Source organism: Pteropus vampyrus, unplaced genomic scaffold, assembly GCF_000151845.1.
Source record: "Pteropus vampyrus isolate Shadow unplaced genomic scaffold, Pvam_2.0 Scaffold166, whole genome shotgun sequence".
In the NCBI taxonomy this organism is placed as follows: domain Eukaryota; kingdom Metazoa; phylum Chordata; class Mammalia; order Chiroptera; family Pteropodidae; genus Pteropus; species Pteropus vampyrus.
The window spans coordinates 2742119-2759504 of record NW_011888947.1 but is presented as its reverse complement, the minus strand read 5'-3'; the positions used below and the strand labels follow the sequence as shown (position 1 = coordinate 2759504).

Below are 17386 nucleotides of genomic sequence, written 5' to 3'. Positions count from 1 at the left end.
ACTTGAGTCCAGGAGAGATTGCGCCAGGATGTCCTCCGTGAAGTCTGGGCAGCTTACCTTTCTGGAAACCCTTCACTTGAATCCTAGCTCCACCACTTCCTGTCTGTGGGTCCTTGGTTATTTAGCTCCTGTGAACCTCAGTTTTCACATCTGCAAAGTGGGGAGAATCCTACCTGCTTTGTTCACTGCTCAAGCCAATGCTGTCGCTGATTTAATACTGACTATTTCTTCCTCCTTTGCCCTCTGCTTCCTTTCAGAGCTCTTGAGCGCCCAGCTGTGCCTCAGGAGACCAGCCTTCCCTGTCACCCCAGTTTTTGCTGCTGGAGAGGAGCCATGAGCTGCATCCTGAATGGCATCATCCCCCTGGGACTGGTGCTGCTGGCCTGTGGAGCCCAAAGCCTTTTTCTTATTCTGCCCAACGTCACACACTTTGAGAAGCTGCTCAGCAAATACCAGCAGGACGAGCCTCACTCGCGGGCCCGGAGGGCCATCCCCAAGTCGGACAAGGAAGAGATCCTCATGCTTCACAATAAACTGCGGGGCCAGGTGTACCCGCCAGCCTCCAACATGGAGTACATGGTGAGAGCTGCCACTCCCTCCCAGGGTTGGAGGCCAAAGGTGCCATCTGTTTTGTCCCCAGTCACTGAGTGTATGGCAGGCTTGAGGTCCCCAGGCAACAGCGGGTCCCCTTCCTCTGTTCTTGACTCTCCACCAAAACAGCACCCAGAGGCTGCCTTGTTGCCAGCTCCTTGTGCCACCTCTGGAGCTCAGCCCACGTACCTGCCCTGACTCTTCCCACCAGGCCCTCTGGAAGATAGACTGGGGAGGGTCTCAGGGCTGGGCTCTGGTGGCTTCAGTCTCAGCTCTGCCACCTCCTAGCTGTGTGCCCTGGACATCAGCCAGTCTGAGCCTCAGTTTCCACTTTGAGGAGCTCATCCTCTCATGGTTCCTGTGATGACTGAGCACAGACCTCACACATGGGGCTATGGTGTTACTACTGTGACAGTGCCAGCTTGGTCTTCATCCATCCAGCCCTTTAACTTACCTTCTATGTCTGAGAAGCGAGCAGGGCTGAGTCTATGAGATGAGTTGTTTATCGGAAAGGAGAACGGAGAGAAGGGACAGGGCCCCCGCTAAATCTTAGGAACAGAAAGGGTGACCGGCTCTTCCCCGTCCAGATCTCCTGCCCTGCCTTCATTCCTGCATCTCTGTTCCTGTCCGTGCCATTTCCCATTCCCCCAGTCCTAGGAAAGGTCTCATTTTAGAGATGAGGAAGCTGAGTCCCAAGGTCACACAGCTGGCAGTGGCAGAGCCATATTCGAACCTGAGTCCAGCTGACTCCAGGACCTGTGCTCTCAGCCAGCACTCAGTCCTCGTTTACACCCCACAGCTACCACGACCCTCTCCAGCGTTTTCCTCCTTCTCGTTCCAACCTGTTCCGGTCTCACTGTGATTAGTGGGACAGCCTCAGCCCCGAGGGGGTTTCGCCTCCCATCTTGTCCTCTTTCAGCCCATTCTGAATCCTGTCATCTTGTCCTCTTTCAGCCCATTCTGAATCCTGTCATCATCTTATGCTTCTTAAATCTTCGCTTTCTCCCAGCCGTCCTCCTTCTCAGGAGCCTCCAGGGCCCTCTGTGCCCGGGACGGAGCCCAGATGCTTCTTGCCTGGCATCCGAGCTTCTAGCAGGAGCCCTGTCTGTCCCGATGACTTGTTTCCCTCCCTCCCCTTTGGCCAGACAGGTCTGCTGGTTGTCCTCTGAAGGTGCTGCATGTGTGACAGCCATCACACCTTCCCTCCCCGGGAGCACTTTCTCTTTATCACTCTCTTCATCCAATCTTCATCCCAGGACACGCTCCCCTCCTTCCCCTGGACTCAGCTAACGCTTTCATGTTGCCTTGTACCCTGACATCAGTAGTGCCCCTGGTCAGGGACCATCCCATGTGCCTGCACAAGGTGGCCCATCACCAGATATAGGGCAGATGAATGGGTTTCCTATCCGGGCAGAAATACCCCCCAACCCGCCACCAGCCCCGAGCAAGGCTGTCCTTTGGGAACTCATTATGAAACATTTCTTTTTTCCCTCAAGAAAATCATCCAGGCATTTATTCCAAAGGGGCTGTGCTAATTTTAGGAGGAAGAGTGGGCACCCTTTCAAAATGCATGGGGAAGCTTGTGCAGACCTTTTCGAGGTTAAAGATATAAAAAATTAGGGTAGATTTTTTGGAGGCTTTGAGTGTGGACCCTTCCCCCATCCTTCTCAGGACATGGTCATTTGGCCTCAGTCCTCATGGGGAAAAGACACTCTGTACCTCTCTCTGGACAGGTCATCCTGCATCATATGCCCTTCCTACCCCAAGGGCTTTTGTGGTACCCATGAGGGAGCTGGCATTTTCCTTGCCCTGAAGCTTACTGAGCCACAACCCCCTGGGATCCTCGCTGCCTCCTGCCTCTGTTGGAACAGGCTGGGTTTCTGCTGATCTTTTCCTGCTGGCACCATGATTGTCTAGTGGTTGTGTGGAAGATTTGGGGCAAGTGAAGGGAGCTTAGTATGCAGCAGGCAAGGTCAGGCTGCCTGGACAGCCCATAATGAGCCTACTATGTTTTCTTCTTTGTTTATTTTGTGATATTTCAGGATTAGAGTTGGGATCTGAGTCCTTAGGTCTAAATAGCCCACTTTTTAGGCAAACTTAGCCTTCAGGGACGTTGTAGGGTCTGCCCCCGGGCATGGGCCAGGGGGCGGGAAAGGCAGTCAGGGCCCAGCCTCTCAACCCCAGCATCTGAGGCCCAGTGCTGCCCATCTGCTCCTGTTTCTACCCAAACAAGTGGTATTGATTTGAGAGTGTCTTAAAAATGTAGCTTCCTGCTCAGTCCTGCCTGCTGGGGCTTCGAGCCACAGTCCTTTGAAACAGCCTTAGCACCAAAGGATGGATTTAAAACTCCAGAGAATTAAGATACTCATTTTGAGGTTTTATAAGTGGACAGGCTGTGGAGCCAGGCTGCCTGAGTTTAGGTAGCTGCCACTTGCCAGCTGTGTGACTTTAGTCAGATTACTTAGCCTCTCTGTGTTTATGATTCCTTATTGGCACAATGGTGGTAATAAAAGTACCTTTCTTGTAGGGTTATTTGGAGGAGTCAGTGAGATAATACGTCATAAGTACTAAATAAAGGTTAACTATATTGTTGCTGTTATTATTTTAGTGGAGTGGTACCAGTACTTGGTGACAGCATGCAGACAGGATGATACCCCTTAGAAGCCAGATATGGCTAGGTCGTTAAAGATCTAACTTCTCGGCTATGTGGCTGTGTGATCTTAGGCAAGTTACTTAACCTCTCTTAGCCTCGAGGTTTTTGTTTGTTTGTTTGTTTGTTTTTTGTCTGCAACAATGGGAAAATAAAATGTACCTCAGGGGCTCATTGTGGGTATTACATAAGAAAAGGATGCTGATGTCCTCTGGCAAGTGGCAGGTGCTCAGATGATAGTGGCTTCAGAGGTACAGGGTTTAGCACTGCCCCTGGCGCATGGTGGGTGCTTGAGAAAGCTGATATCTGTGCTGTTCTGAGGGCTACTGTGAACCTCACCTGGAGGCTCCATGGCTGCTCTCATTCAGCCTTCCCCCAAGTCCTGTTCCAGCAGGTGTCATTTCGAGATAGAGACACAAAGGCACAGAGAGTCGAAGCCACTTGCCTTAAGTCACATAGCCAGCAAGGGACAGAGCCTGGTGTCATACACAAGTTTACCTAACACAAATGCTCTCACCAGTGCACCTCACTGCCTGTTCTTCCCTTCTCCTTCCTCTAGTTGTCCTTTTGAGGGATAAGAATGTCCACCTATGCTTTTCCTTCAGAGTAGGTGGAGGGCAGGTCTTGAGCTGGGAAAGCACTGGCTGAGTGGGAGGTGAGAGGGCAGGTCGTGGGTGGGGGGCTGGAGGAGGTCAGTGAGGGCCGGCATGAGCCGGAGAGCTGGGCTTCATCACGTATGCGTTCACTAATGCATGCATGTATTCTTCTGGGTGATAGTCAAGACATAACACACCGTGGAAACGACACTGATCGATAGAGTGTGTGTCTGCTGTAAACAGCTCATCACACAGCCAGACCCATGACTGCCAGCCCTGTACCTCTTTGTTTGGGGAACATTGTTTTGAGGACCTACTATGGGCAGGCATAGTTGCAGCCAAAAAAAAGATAGGAAGAGAGGGAGGGCCAGGATGGGGATGCGCAGCCTCAAATGCAGGGAGGGGAGAGCTGGGTTCTCATTTGGCTGTATCCTACTGCAGACCAGATGTTATGTCTGCCCATCTCCAGCCAGAATTTCAAAAGCCTTTAACCCCCAGAGATCCCGCGGGCAAGTCTTTCTCTCCCTGACTCGACCTTCGCCCTCCCTGCTCCCTTCCCCTCTGAGCTGTAGGAAGTTTTATGGACTCAGACCAACGGCAAGCACAGTTCACATTGTTTTTGTACCACGGCACAGAATAGTGAGCTTCTGAGGAGCCAGTGACCCTCAGGATGGGGCTGGCGCCTGCCAGGTCTGCCTTGGCTCCCTGGATACCGAAAAGGGCCTCAGGTGGCACTTCCAGCGGGATCTTGGTATATGTGCAAGCTGTCCCTGTCCCCACTGCCCACCTCTCTCCTGCTTGGAGAGGAATTCACCAACTTGGGGCAGGTGGTCTGTTTGTGGGGTAATCCATGAGTCCAGAAGTCAGGAAGAAAGAAGTCTAATTTCAGGGTACACTACGGAGGTCTCATGGTGGGACTGGGATCTGCCGGCATCTGCCGAGTGAAAGGAGCAGCAGGAGGCTCAAACTCCTAAAGGCGGGAGGTGGTGCATTTAGCCACAGGCCTGTCCCCCGTTGGCTGAGGGTGGCCTCCAGGAATGCTAACCACCCCCCGCCCCTGGCACCATTTCAGGCTTCGTTTGCACATTGGAGAAAGATCCCAGGTATGAGTGTCTCAGAGTGTGTGGGGGGACACTGAGAGTGGGGTGCTGTCAGCAAGACATGAGTCTGAGCGTACCCGGAATGTCCACTGCAGCTGCAATGACAGCGGATCAGGGATGTGACCCAGATCCCCAGAGGCATCTGCAACTAGGCCAGGACTTGCTCCCGGATGTTGAGGAGTCTCGGTTATCTTGGCAGGAAGGAGATGGCAGGAAAGAAGGAGAGGGAAGCGGGGAGCTTCTTGACACCCCATACTGGGGTCCTGCTGTTAGTTTAGCCTGCCCCCTGTTCCTGGACATATCCCAGAGCTCTTCCCAGACAGTCTTTCAGTGAGCATTTACTGTGTGCTGGGAGCTGGGGCTACCCAGAACAGGGGACAGCCCCTGCCTGCCTGGGAGCCGGAGCATCTGCCTGACGACCCTGGGAGGAGGCATCGCAGCAACTGGCTCGCAGTCACCCTGAGGGCCGCTTGGCGTCTGTTCCCCCTCAGGAGAGAAATGATCCCTCTTGTTGCCACGTTCTTTCTTCAGGAGTTATGTGTGTCCCCTGGGCCAGCTGGTAGGCAGGACCAGCTGTATGTAGACCCTGTCTTCAGATTCCTTGGCCTCGACCCCTGCCTGAGCCCCGCTGATTCAAGGTGGGCCATGCTGGAGGTTGAGAGGGAATGGGCAAGCTGAAGGCTTGCTACTATTTTCTTGCTACTTTTTTCAACACAATGGTAAAATATACATAATATAAAATTTACCATCGTAATCGTTTTTAAATGTACGGTTCAGTGGCATTAAGTACTTTAACACTGTATACAGTCACCAGCACCATCTATATCCAGGACTTATTCATCTTCCCATTTCACAGATGAGAAGACTCAGGCTGAGAGGAGAAGGAACTTACCCAAGGTCACTGGCGAGTTAGAGGTAGAGCAGGAACTCTGAGGTCCAGCCTTGGGTCCAGGCTCCTCCGAGTTCTTTGCTGATCTGCCACTTCCCACTAGCCGAGTGAGGAACCCAACCGAGATATGCTCAGAACCCAGTGTTACAGAAGATGAAACCGGCCAACGGGTTCGGCTGGGATGTTGTTCATTTCTGGTTCTTATGCCCACTCCTGATGCTGAAGATGCATGTTTCTCCTTACCCTGCAGACCTGGGATGAAGAGCTGGCGAAGTCGGCGGCCGCGTGGGCTCACGAGTGCATCTGGGAGCACGGGCCCACCAGTCTGCTGGTGTCCATTGGGCAGAATCTGGCCGTCCACTGGGGCAGGTAAGAGCCACAGAGTTCCCCCACCTTCTTACTTGTGAACTGGCCACCATGGCTGAGCACCTACTGTGTACCTAGCTCGGTGCTTACTGTCCATGATAGGATGATACCCCTTAGAAGCCAGATAAGGCTAGGTCGTTAAAGATCTAACTTCTCGGCTATGTGGCTGTGTGATCTTAGGCAAGTTACTTAACCTCTCTTAGCCTCGAGGTTTTTGTTTGTTTGTTTGTTTGTTTTTTGTCTGCAACAATGGGAAAATAAAATGTACCTCAGGGGCTCATTGTGGGTATTACATAAGAAAAGGATGCTGATGTCCTCTGGCAAGTGGCAGGTGCTCAGATGATAGTGGCTTCAGAGGTACAGGGTTTAGCACTGCCCCTGGCGCATGGTGGGTGCTTGAGAAAGCTGATATCTGTGCTGTTCTGAGGGCTACTGTGAACCTCACCTGGAGGCTCCATGGCTGCTCTCATTCAGCCTTCCCCCAAGTCCTGTTCCAGCAGGTGTCATTTCGAGATAGAGACACAAAGGCACAGAGAGTCGAAGCCACTTGCCTTAAGTCACATAGCCAGCAAGGGACAGAGCCTGGTGTCATACACAAGTTTACCTAACACAAATGCTCTCACCAGTGCACCTCACTGCCTGTTCTTCCCTTCTCCTTCCTCTAGTTGTCCTTTTGAGGGATAAGAATGTCCACCTATGCTTTTCCTTCAGAGTAGGTGGAGGGCAGGTCTTGAGCTGGGAAAGCACTGGCTGAGTGGGAGGTGAGAGGGCAGGTCGTGGGTGGGGGGCTGGAGGAGGTCAGTGAGGGCCGGCATGAGCCGGAGAGCTGGGCTTCATCACGTATGCGTTCACTAATGCATGCATGTATTCTTCTGGGTGATAGTCAAGACATAACACACCGTGGAAACGACACTGATCGATAGAGTGTGTGTCTGCTGTAAACAGCTCATCACACAGCCAGACCCATGACTGCCAGCCCTGTACCTCTTTGTTTGGGGAACATTGTTTTGAGGACCTACTATGGGCAGGCATAGTTGCAGCCAAAAAAAAGATAGGAAGAGAGGGAGGGCCAGGATGGGGATGCGCAGCCTCAAATGCAGGGAGGGGAGAGCTGGGTTCTCATTTGGCTGTATCCTACTGCAGACCAGATGTTATGTCTGCCCATCTCCAGCCAGAATTTCAAAAGCCTTTAACCCCCAGAGATCCCGCGGGCAAGTCTTTCTCTCCCTGACTCGACCTTCGCCCTCCCTGCTCCCTTCCCCTCTGAGCTGTAGGAAGTTTTATGGACTCAGACCAACGGCAAGCACAGTTCACATTGTTTTTGTACCACGGCACAGAATAGTGAGCTTCTGAGGAGCCAGTGACCCTCAGGATGGGGCTGGCGCCTGCCAGGTCTGCCTTGGCTCCCTGGATACCGAAAAGGGCCTCAGGTGGCACTTCCAGCGGGATCTTGGTATATGTGCAAGCTGTCCCTGTCCCCACTGCCCACCTCTCTCCTGCTTGGAGAGGAATTCACCAACTTGGGGCAGGTGGTCTGTTTGTGGGGTAATCCATGAGTCCAGAAGTCAGGAAGAAAGAAGTCTAATTTCAGGGTACACTACGGAGGTCTCATGGTGGGACTGGGATCTGCCGGCATCTGCCGAGTGAAAGGAGCAGCAGGAGGCTCAAACTCCTAAAGGCGGGAGGTGGTGCATTTAGCCACAGGCCTGTCCCCCGTTGGCTGAGGGTGGCCTCCAGGAATGCTAACCACCCCCCGCCCCTGGCACCATTTCAGGCTTCGTTTGCACATTGGAGAAAGATCCCAGGTATGAGTGTCTCAGAGTGTGTGGGGGGACACTGAGAGTGGGGTGCTGTCAGCAAGACATGAGTCTGAGCGTACCCGGAATGTCCACTGCAGCTGCAATGACAGCGGATCAGGGATGTGACCCAGATCCCCAGAGGCATCTGCAACTAGGCCAGGACTTGCTCCCGGATGTTGAGGAGTCTCGGTTATCTTGGCAGGAAGGAGATGGCAGGAAAGAAGGAGAGGGAAGCGGGGAGCTTCTTGACACCCCATACTGGGGTCCTGCTGTTAGTTTAGCCTGCCCCCTGTTCCTGGACATATCCCAGAGCTCTTCCCAGACAGTCTTTCAGTGAGCATTTACTGTGTGCTGGGAGCTGGGGCTACCCAGAACAGGGGACAGCCCCTGCCTGCCTGGGAGCCGGAGCATCTGCCTGACGACCCTGGGAGGAGGCATCGCAGCAACTGGCTCGCAGTCACCCTGAGGGCCGCTTGGCGTCTGTTCCCCCTCAGGAGAGAAATGATCCCTCTTGTTGCCACGTTCTTTCTTCAGGAGTTATGTGTGTCCCCTGGGCCAGCTGGTAGGCAGGACCAGCTGTATGTAGACCCTGTCTTCGGATTCCTTGGCCTCGACCCCTGCCTGAGCCCCGCTGATTCAAGGTGGGCCATGCTGGAGGTTGAGAGGGACTGGGCAAGCTGAAGGCTTGCTACTATTTTCTTGCTACTTTTTTCAACGCAATGGTAAAATATACATAATATAAAATTTACCATCGTAATCGTTTTTAAATGTACGGTTCAGTGGCATTAAGTACTTTATCACTGTATATAGTCACCAGCACCATCTATATCCAGGACTTATTCATCTTCCCATTTCACAAATGAGAAGACTCAGGCTGAGAGGAGAAGGAACTTACCCAAGGTCACTGGCGAGTTAGAGGTAGAGCAGGAGCTCTGAGGTCCAGGCTCTGAGGTCCAGCCTTGGGTCCAGGCTCCTCCAAGTTCTTTGCTGATCTGCCACTTCCCACTAGCCGAGTGAGGAACCCAACCGAGATATGCTCAGAACCCAGTGTTACAGAAGCTGAAACCGGCCAGCGAGTTCAGCTGGGATGTTGTTCATTTCTGGTTCTTATGCCCACTCCTGACGCTGAAGATGCATGTTTCTCCTTACCCTGCAGACCTGGGATGAAGAGCTGGCGAAGTCGGCGGCCGCGTGGGCTCACGAGTGCATCTGGGAGCACGGGCCCACCAGTCTGCTGGTGTCCATTGGGCAGAATCTGGCCGTCCACTGGGGCAGGTAAGAGCCACAGAGTTCCCCCACCTTCTTACTTGTGAACTGGCCACCATGGCTGAGCACCTACTGTGTACCTAGCTCGGTGCTTACTGTCCATGATAGCTTTTAGCCCTTGCGGTCACCTGCTAAGAGGGAGAAACCACCAACCCATATCATTTACATATGGGGAAACGGAGGCTCAGCACCCCACAGTACTTTCAAGTAGCTGGCAAAAACGGATGTGAGCCTGGTTGCTGACTCCAGACACTGATCGTCGGCCTCGGGGAGCATGGGTTTTCCATTCTATCTGCTTGAAAGGGTTCTTGAGCCATGAAGGAGCTGGCTGGGCAAGCTGGGAAGATGGGGACGTTCGCTCCTTCAGTGGCGGGTCAGTACTGTCTTCCCTGCCCTGGTGTGTCTGGATTCTACTCATTTTTTAAGGCCCACCCAGGTTCCACCTCAAGGGCAGGTATCGCTCACTTCTCTTCCTCGTCAGGCCATGGGGAGGGCCCATTCACACCTCTGAACCTCTGAACCTCTGAACCTCTGAACCTCTGAACCTCTGAAGCTCTGAAGCCTCCTGGCCTGGCAGCACCTTTGTCCCCTTGCCCACAGCACTTGACAGTGATCAGTTAAATGTCATCCCCTGGTCTTCCCCAAAGTCAACGGGGCCACATACCTGTTCACCCAGCCTGGCCGAAAGTCCCCTCCAGGCTGAGGCTAGTTTCATTAGAGGAAGTGGAGAAAATGTCTTTTGGCCAATTAAGTCTTACTGATCAACACTCAGCGTGCTGTGCCCACATGTCCTCTGAATCTGGTGGCCAGGCTCTCATGGTTCACTTTGATTTTGCTCTATTCATCGAAAAATTGGACTGAATTTGAAATACTCCCTCAAAATACGGGTCAGGGCTTGCATGACTTTAACCCAGATATTTCCCAGCTCTTCAAGCTCTGGAGTTTAATTTGGCCGCGAGCGGCAACACTTTCCTTTAGGGCTGTGCCTGGGCAGGCACCATGACGGACCCAGAGATGTGGCTTCGTGGAAGCAGGTCAGTGTGGTATTTTCCCCTCTGGCGAATTCTGCTTTTTATAAAATCAGTCTTAACGATAGCGTTAAAAGAAAATGTCTAGTCTACGGCTATGCCACCCTGAACAAGCCCGATCCCATCTGATCTCGGAAGCTAAGCAGGGTCAGGCCTGGTTAGTACTTGGATGGGAGACCACCTAGGAAGCCCAGGTGCTGTAGGTGTTAAAATAAACAAACAAACAAACAAACAAATAAACAAATAAAAATGAATGAATAAATAATAAAAAGAAAGAAAGAAAGTGTCTAAAGGGGGGAAAAATATCATTTTACTGCCTCGGTTCAGGTCCTTTCATTTTCTGGGCTTCTGTGTAGTGTTTCACTGTAGGTCGGCATATTTTTAGGTAGTTGTAACTGTGGCCCAGACAGCTTTTAATTCTCTCTCTTTTTTTCCTTCTCATACAATATCAATTTCGCTATTACATAGCTGTCATGGTTGTCATCGAATAAAGGCTGCCTACGGGCTATCAAGTTGACAGGCCAAAATTTAGCCATTCCGTTCTTGTGGCTTGCTTTTTATGTCGTTGTTGACTTATTCGAATTATTTCATTAGGATAACTCTGAAGAGTAGGATAGATAGGTCAAAGGGCACAGAGGTTTTCCCCCTTCTGTGTAGATACTACTAACTTGCTTTCCCAGAGTCCCTCATTTGTGAGGCTCCTGGGCACCCACCTGGCCTGAGGCTCTGGAGAAGTGGACAGGGCAGAGGGTGTCCTTTCCCTCTGGAGCTCGGAGGCTCTGTGTGTTTCTTTCCCTAAGCTGGCCCCAGGGAAACAGGCCGTTTCTCGGGCCATGTCACTGACCGCCACCATTCGCTCTGGTTTCTGACAGTAATTGTTACAAGACCTCTAACTGCCCAGCTCACCACAACGCTCTTAGAAATGGCCAGTCGCCCTCGCCACCTTTCTCTTGATTGAAACCGCTTTGTTTACACTTGCTGGTGATGGTGACTGGGGATTCGCATCCAGTTTATTTTCTTTCCTGGCAAAAAATAACTGGTGCCAGCCTGGCGGACGGGGCTGAAGCAAGGGGCAGTGGCCACCAACGACGATGACCCCATGTCCCCGTCATGGCCGGGGCGAGAGAGGTTCAGTAAGAAATCCTAAATAGGAAGTTTTCAAAAAGGTTTGCACACCTGACTGCAGAGGTCTGCATACCTGCGGGTTTCTATGCCCCGAATGAGTTTCCTGCTTTGTTTTTGAATCCTTGGGGCCCCCAGCAGCTAATGAACAAAGCTGGTCATGACAATGATGGGGATCTTTTCTGCCTGGTCCCCCATAGCCAGCTACTTGCCAACTTCTAGACCGTCTCCTGCCACGGTGGGTGTCCCATCTGTCCATCACTTGTTCAATTATTTACTAAATATTTTTCTCTACATTGACTTTAAATGTATTCATATCTTAAATTAAATTTCATCTTAAGCAATAATATCTCTGAAACATGGGATTCATGGACTGTATGTATTTTCCCAAATGTACATGAAAATAAATACATGATCGTTAACATAAAAAATGATTCACTGGGGGCCAAGTGAAAGTTTCCTGCACACACTGGTGGTATGCGGGCCACCTGAAAGACACTCTTGGAATCTAGAGGGACTCTGGGGATACCCAGGTGAGCTCCTCGCCGATTTGGATTTTAAGAACTTTTAACAGGCTCTGGGATTTGGAGCTATTGGCCCCAAAGCAGCCCCTCCTTCAGCCTGCCCGTGGGTGGCGGTGCTGCCAGCCGTGGTCTCTGCCATTCGGTGTGTAGTGGCCGGGACATAACAAGCTGATCTGTCTCCGCAGGTATCGCTCTCCTGGGTTCCACGTGCAGTCTTGGTACGACGAGGTGAAGGACTACACCTACCCCTATCCCCACGAGTGCAACCCCTGGTGTCCAGAGAGGTGCTCCGGGGCCATGTGTACCCACTACACACAGGTAAAACTGGAGGAACAGGCCATGACCTCAGCCTAGCGCCCAAATCCAGTCACTCACCTGGCCCTGCAGAATTGTCGCGCAGTTGGAAAACCTCTGCTGTCACTGCCTTATTTTTTTTTTTCTTTAATTCTGTGCTACTCGAGGTATAGCGGGGGGACTGAACAGTTTGTGACCAGTTCACAAGTTCAGAAATTGAGAGGAAGCACTAGAAACTTCTATGGCACTTTTACATGCTGGGCATTCTCCTTGCGTGTGATTTGTTTGTTTGGTTTTTGTTTTGTTTTATTTATTTTAAACGAATGTATAGATCTTCAGTTAGGGTTAGGGGGGAAATCTTCACCACATACCCCTTTAGTACCAGCACCCTATAGATCCAGGCCAGATTATGTCATCCTGGTACGCTTTATCCCTTAAATTCTGATGCATGGATGTCGTCCTTTCAGATAGTTTGGGCCACCACCAGTAAGGTTGGCTGTGCTGTGAACACCTGCCAGAGGATGAACGTCTGGGGAGATGTTTGGGAGAATGCCGTCTACCTCGTCTGCAATTATTCTCCAAAGTAAGAACAAGTTGACATGGTTGTATGAGTTAAGATGTGTTTGCCTACTGCGCAGGACCCAACTAAAATTGGCTTAAACAGTGAGGTCTCCTTATTATTTCACATAACAAGGAGTCTAGAGGTTGGTACTTCCAGGTTAGCTTAATAGCTCAGGAATATCAACCAGGACTCATGCTCTTTCTGTCTTCCTGCTGTACTATCCTCTCCTCATGGTCCCGAGATGGCTGCAAAGCACCAGGCATCTCATCTTCCCAAGCAGAAGGGAATCATAGAAAGGGCTCTCATCTTTCTCACTCCTGGGCTACTTTCTCCTTTGTTCATTGGTCAGAACTAGACCGCTCACAGACAATGAGCTTCAACCAATGAGCTTGGCCTAATTGACTTCAACCAATGAAATTGCCCCAACTGACTTTGCACATCTCCTCTGTGGACTACCTGAAAGAAGTCAGAAGCAGGAATAGCTTTTGGCGGGGCAATAGTAGGGTCTGCCAAAGTGATCTTACTTTCATTTTTTCTCTGAAAATATGCAGCAGATCACACTCTAGAAAACAGGAATTCAGGCGAGACCTGGTTTCTGCATTTTCCCTCCCAGGAGGAACCGTGTCAAGTCTTTATTTCATAACCCCTCTTTCTCCTTACACATCCTGATGTCATCGGTGTATCATTTATCCCTTTACTCATTCACCTTCATTGCTCATCAGGCAAATATGTGCTGGTTCTCAGAGAACTGTTTGCCAAGTTTACAGCCTGCGGTTTTCACGCTGGCTACTGAGCTGGCCGCTCTCCTAGCACTGTGCCCTGCGCACAGTGGGCCCGCGAGGCCTATTTGCTCAGTGACTGAATAAAACAGGAATGACCTCATTTGTTTGGTTTGGGTCAGGAGTGGCTGTGAAAAGGTGGGATGAAGAGGGAATCGCTGAGGTTGGTGGGAAAATAGAACTTTCCATCAACTATCTGGCATGCCTGGAGCGGCAGTGTCCCAGCGGCCCACAGGGATAAGGGCAGGGGAGTTATGACATTGATGAGGAGGGACACAAGCCCATGGAAGAGCAATAAACCGGTCCACGGTAGTGGAATTCCTGGCAGAGTGGCAGATGGGTAATGAGGAATGATTCGGCTTGGCTCTATATAAAAAAATACACTAGAAGACCCCATTAGGAATACAATTCTTCCTTTCTTTACTCCCCACTCCTTTTCTCGAAAAAGGAATGATCTATGACAGTAAAATACACTAATCTGAAGTGTGCAGCCTGATGACTTTTCACACATTTACACATGCATTAGTCAGCTTGGGCTGCGGTAACAAAATACCAAGAACCGGGCGCCTAAACAACAGACATTTATTTCTCACAGTTTTGGAGGCTGGGAATCCCAGATCAAGGTCCAGCCGGGTCAGTTCCTGGTGAGGACTCTCTCGTTGTCTTGTAGACTGCCGCCTTTCCTTGTGTCCTCACATGGTGCTTCCCAGTATAGTGTGTGCACCAGAGAGAGAGACAGACAGACACAGAGACAGAGACAGACAGACAGAGAGCACTCTCTGGTCTCTCTTCTTAGAAGGACACTAATCCCAACCAGGGTCCCACTCTTATGACCTCATTTAACCTTAATTATGCCCTGAGAGGTCCCATCTCTACATTTAGCCACACAGAGGGGGGACACACACAATTTAGTCCACACAGAACATATATACCCGCGTTATTCCCACCCAGGTCCAGATAGAGAATATTCCCTGTGCCCAGGATGCTCCCCAGAGTGGCCACCATTCCGACATCTCTCCCCATCAGCCAGTCTGTCTGGTTTGGACCCTCATATGAAGAGATGTGATAGATATGCCCTCTGTGCCCAATGTCTTCCTCTCAACACAGTGTCTACAAGATTTGTCCCTAGTGTTGTGTGCTCAGCGGGCCTTTCTTTTTGATTGCCGCATGGCGTTCCACGGTGTCCACAGCCTCTTCTGGCCTTGCATCAGGCAGTGGCTGAGAGGATGTGCCCAGGGATGGTGTCTGGGCCCAGATCCCTTTGGGCAGAGGTGGGGGGTCTTTACCTTGACAGCCTTGTGCACAAGGGGAGGACGCCTACCTCACAGGGCTGTTGAAAGAGTAAGGAGATTGTTCGCCTTGAGGACGTTGGTGCAGAGCCTGGTGCCCAGCCAGCTCTCTATGACCTCTAACCTGAGCGTTATTACTCCTGAAGCATCAGAGGCGTAGTTTGCCTTTGAGGAAACATGAAATCCTACATAGGCTGGCCATATCATCTGGGGGAGAGGGATGAACCCAGCTGGAGGCCCAAATAGTCTGAAAAAACCTGCTGAGCCTCACCAGGCAACAGGACAGGCTCTGAGGCCTTCTCGGTCCACTTGGCAATGGTCCATTTGGGAAAATCATCCCTATGGCCCTGTGAATCCCTCGCCGGCCTGCACATCCATGCAGAGGTGGCCAGCTGAGTGGGGTCTGTGGCATGGTGTAGGACACCAGCATTTGCCATCCATGATGTGTGAGGGTTGAAGTAGTGAGCATGTTATAATGTGTCCCTTGCCCTCCATCCCGAGGCCTGATGCCCACGTGGCCCTGGGCGATGCCATCCCACTATTTTGAGCCATTGGAGGTTACACAGAGAGCGAGTTTTCTGCAGTTTGTCTTCCGGCCAACACTAGCAAGGCCCCTCCTTGGCCTCCCTGGAAAGCCATCAGAAACCTCACCTGGACGAGCTCGTTGGATTAGAAAATGCTCAAGAGTGTGTAGCCTTCACCGTGAGCCGGACTCTGGTCTGAGGGCGCCCACACAGTCACTTGTTTTATCCTCATGATGGCCTCCTGGCCATTACCCCCTTTACAGAGGAGATGGGTTCAGTGCTGGGGAAAGTTGGGGTTGGACCCAGGGCATCTGCTCTTTACTGCTCTGTTGGAGGAGGCTGAGACCAAGTGTGGCCTAGCAGTGGGCCCAGATTCCTTTCCCGAGGGAACAAATGGATGATGGGCAACCACGAAGGAATTTCCTAGAACAAATCACAGAGACTGGTCCCTGGTCATTCACAGCTCCAGTTTGTGTTGCCAAAGCCCCAGGCACTGTGAGAAGGGCTTGGGAACTCCACTCACCACCTGCTCCCTGGCCCCTGGAGGAAGCCTACTGAGTGGCTTCCAGTTTTCCCACCCCGGGAACTGCAGAGGGAGGTGGGTGGTGCCCCAGATGCTCATGGGGTCCTTAGTCCCAGCCCCGAGAGCAGAGTGTGGTCAAAGGCTCCGAGCCCCACAGCCTGGGTTCAGCTCTCACTATGTGACCTCAGGCTGAACCCCATAGCCTGGGTTCAGCTCTCACTATGTGACCTCAGTGGTCAAAGGCTCCGAGCCCCACAGCCTGGGTTCAGCTCTCACTATGTGACGCTGAACCTCCCTGAGCCTCAATTCCCTCTTGTGCAAAAGGATTGAATTCTGGCACGTCACTCCTGGGGTGTGGGAAGGCTGGAGTGATCTGGACTGTGTATTGGTAAGAACTCGGTAAACACAGCTATGCCCCAAACACTCTGACTTTTACTCATTTGAGAAATGGCTTAAAAGGGGCATCTCAGCAGCTTTCCAGTGCACAGGCATCGGGGCTGGGTGGAGGGCGGACACTGTTCAGAGATGTGTGAGGGAAGCGACTGGGTTAGATAGGGAGCCAGTGCGGTGTTGGCACACACGCTAACGTGACGTGTTGTAGCTCTGGGCTGGGTTTTTTTTTAAGAATTCTGTAGACTCTCAGTGCATAGGAGGAGCCCAGGGCAGCTCCCTTTTCCCTTTACGTGGGGCACGCCTTCCTCCCTCCCTGACTGCGTTCTTTCGGCCCCAAGCGGGCCCAGGAAAGGAGAGAGGAGTGTTCCCCCGGCCCTCAAATGGGGGCCCCTCCTGACAGTGTTTCTTGTCTGTCTTCAGGGGGAACTGGATTGGAGAGGCCCCCTACAGAACTGGCCGGCCCTGCTCTGAGTGTCCGCCCAGCTACGGAGGTGGCTGCAAGAACAACTTGTGTTACCGAGGTAGGAAATGACTTCAAAACCATGAGTCACAGAACAGCTTACGTAAAACGGGAAAAGTGAACAATAGAGTTCAAGACACCCCCTCCCTGGCCATGTTGCAGTCACCCTCAGCACGCCCCTCATTTCTCCCTCCCTCCCTCTGCCTTGTGCATGTGAACACTTGGGGTTCAGCCCCCAGCTCCCTGGGGACCCACGGGATGCCCTGGTATGTCCCCGCAGTGAGCATATCACATGGGCAGACAGCTGACACATCCCTGCCCATTTGGTGGTGCTCACAGTTTGGTATAAAACAGACAACAAACGAGGAATTAAAAACAACCAACTAAACTGTGACGTTCCAGACACGCTCCAGGCTAGGAAGGGTTGTCCCTCAGGGATATCCTTCCTGTCTTTGTCCCCCTACCGCTACCCGCCCCCGTTCCCATCTTGCTCATCCTTCGCCGATTTGTCATAAACGTTTGCGTTTTCCTTCTCACATCTCAGGCAAAACTAGAACTTTCGAAGGCCGTGTAATTTCCAGCTCTTCCACTATTTGTTTATTGTCATCACTCAGAATGTTTCCGCTCACCT

General features: G+C 51.7%; 1 protein-coding gene and 1 non-coding gene across 2 annotated transcripts in view; both read left to right on the top strand.

The window, feature by feature from the left end:
• The first annotated feature begins 245 nt into the window (after positions 1–245).
• Positions 246–17386, top strand: part of CRISPLD2 (cysteine rich secretory protein LCCL domain containing 2) — a 51965-nt gene continuing 34824 nt past the window's right edge. The window contains exons 1-5 of the mRNA XM_011370278.2: positions 246–579; positions 6077–6195; positions 12117–12249; positions 12693–12808; positions 16716–16816. Coding sequence (XP_011368580.1) covers positions 334–579; positions 6077–6195; positions 12117–12249; positions 12693–12808; positions 16716–16816 — 715 coding nt within the window. The 5' untranslated portion in view covers positions 246–333. The remainder of the gene's footprint in view (positions 580–6076; positions 6196–12116; positions 12250–12692; positions 12809–16715; positions 16817–17386) is intronic.
• LOC111745829 lies at positions 10373–10491 on the top strand. Its single transcript, XR_002782807.1, has one exon. It is a non-coding gene; the product is annotated as a 5S ribosomal RNA (ribosomal RNA).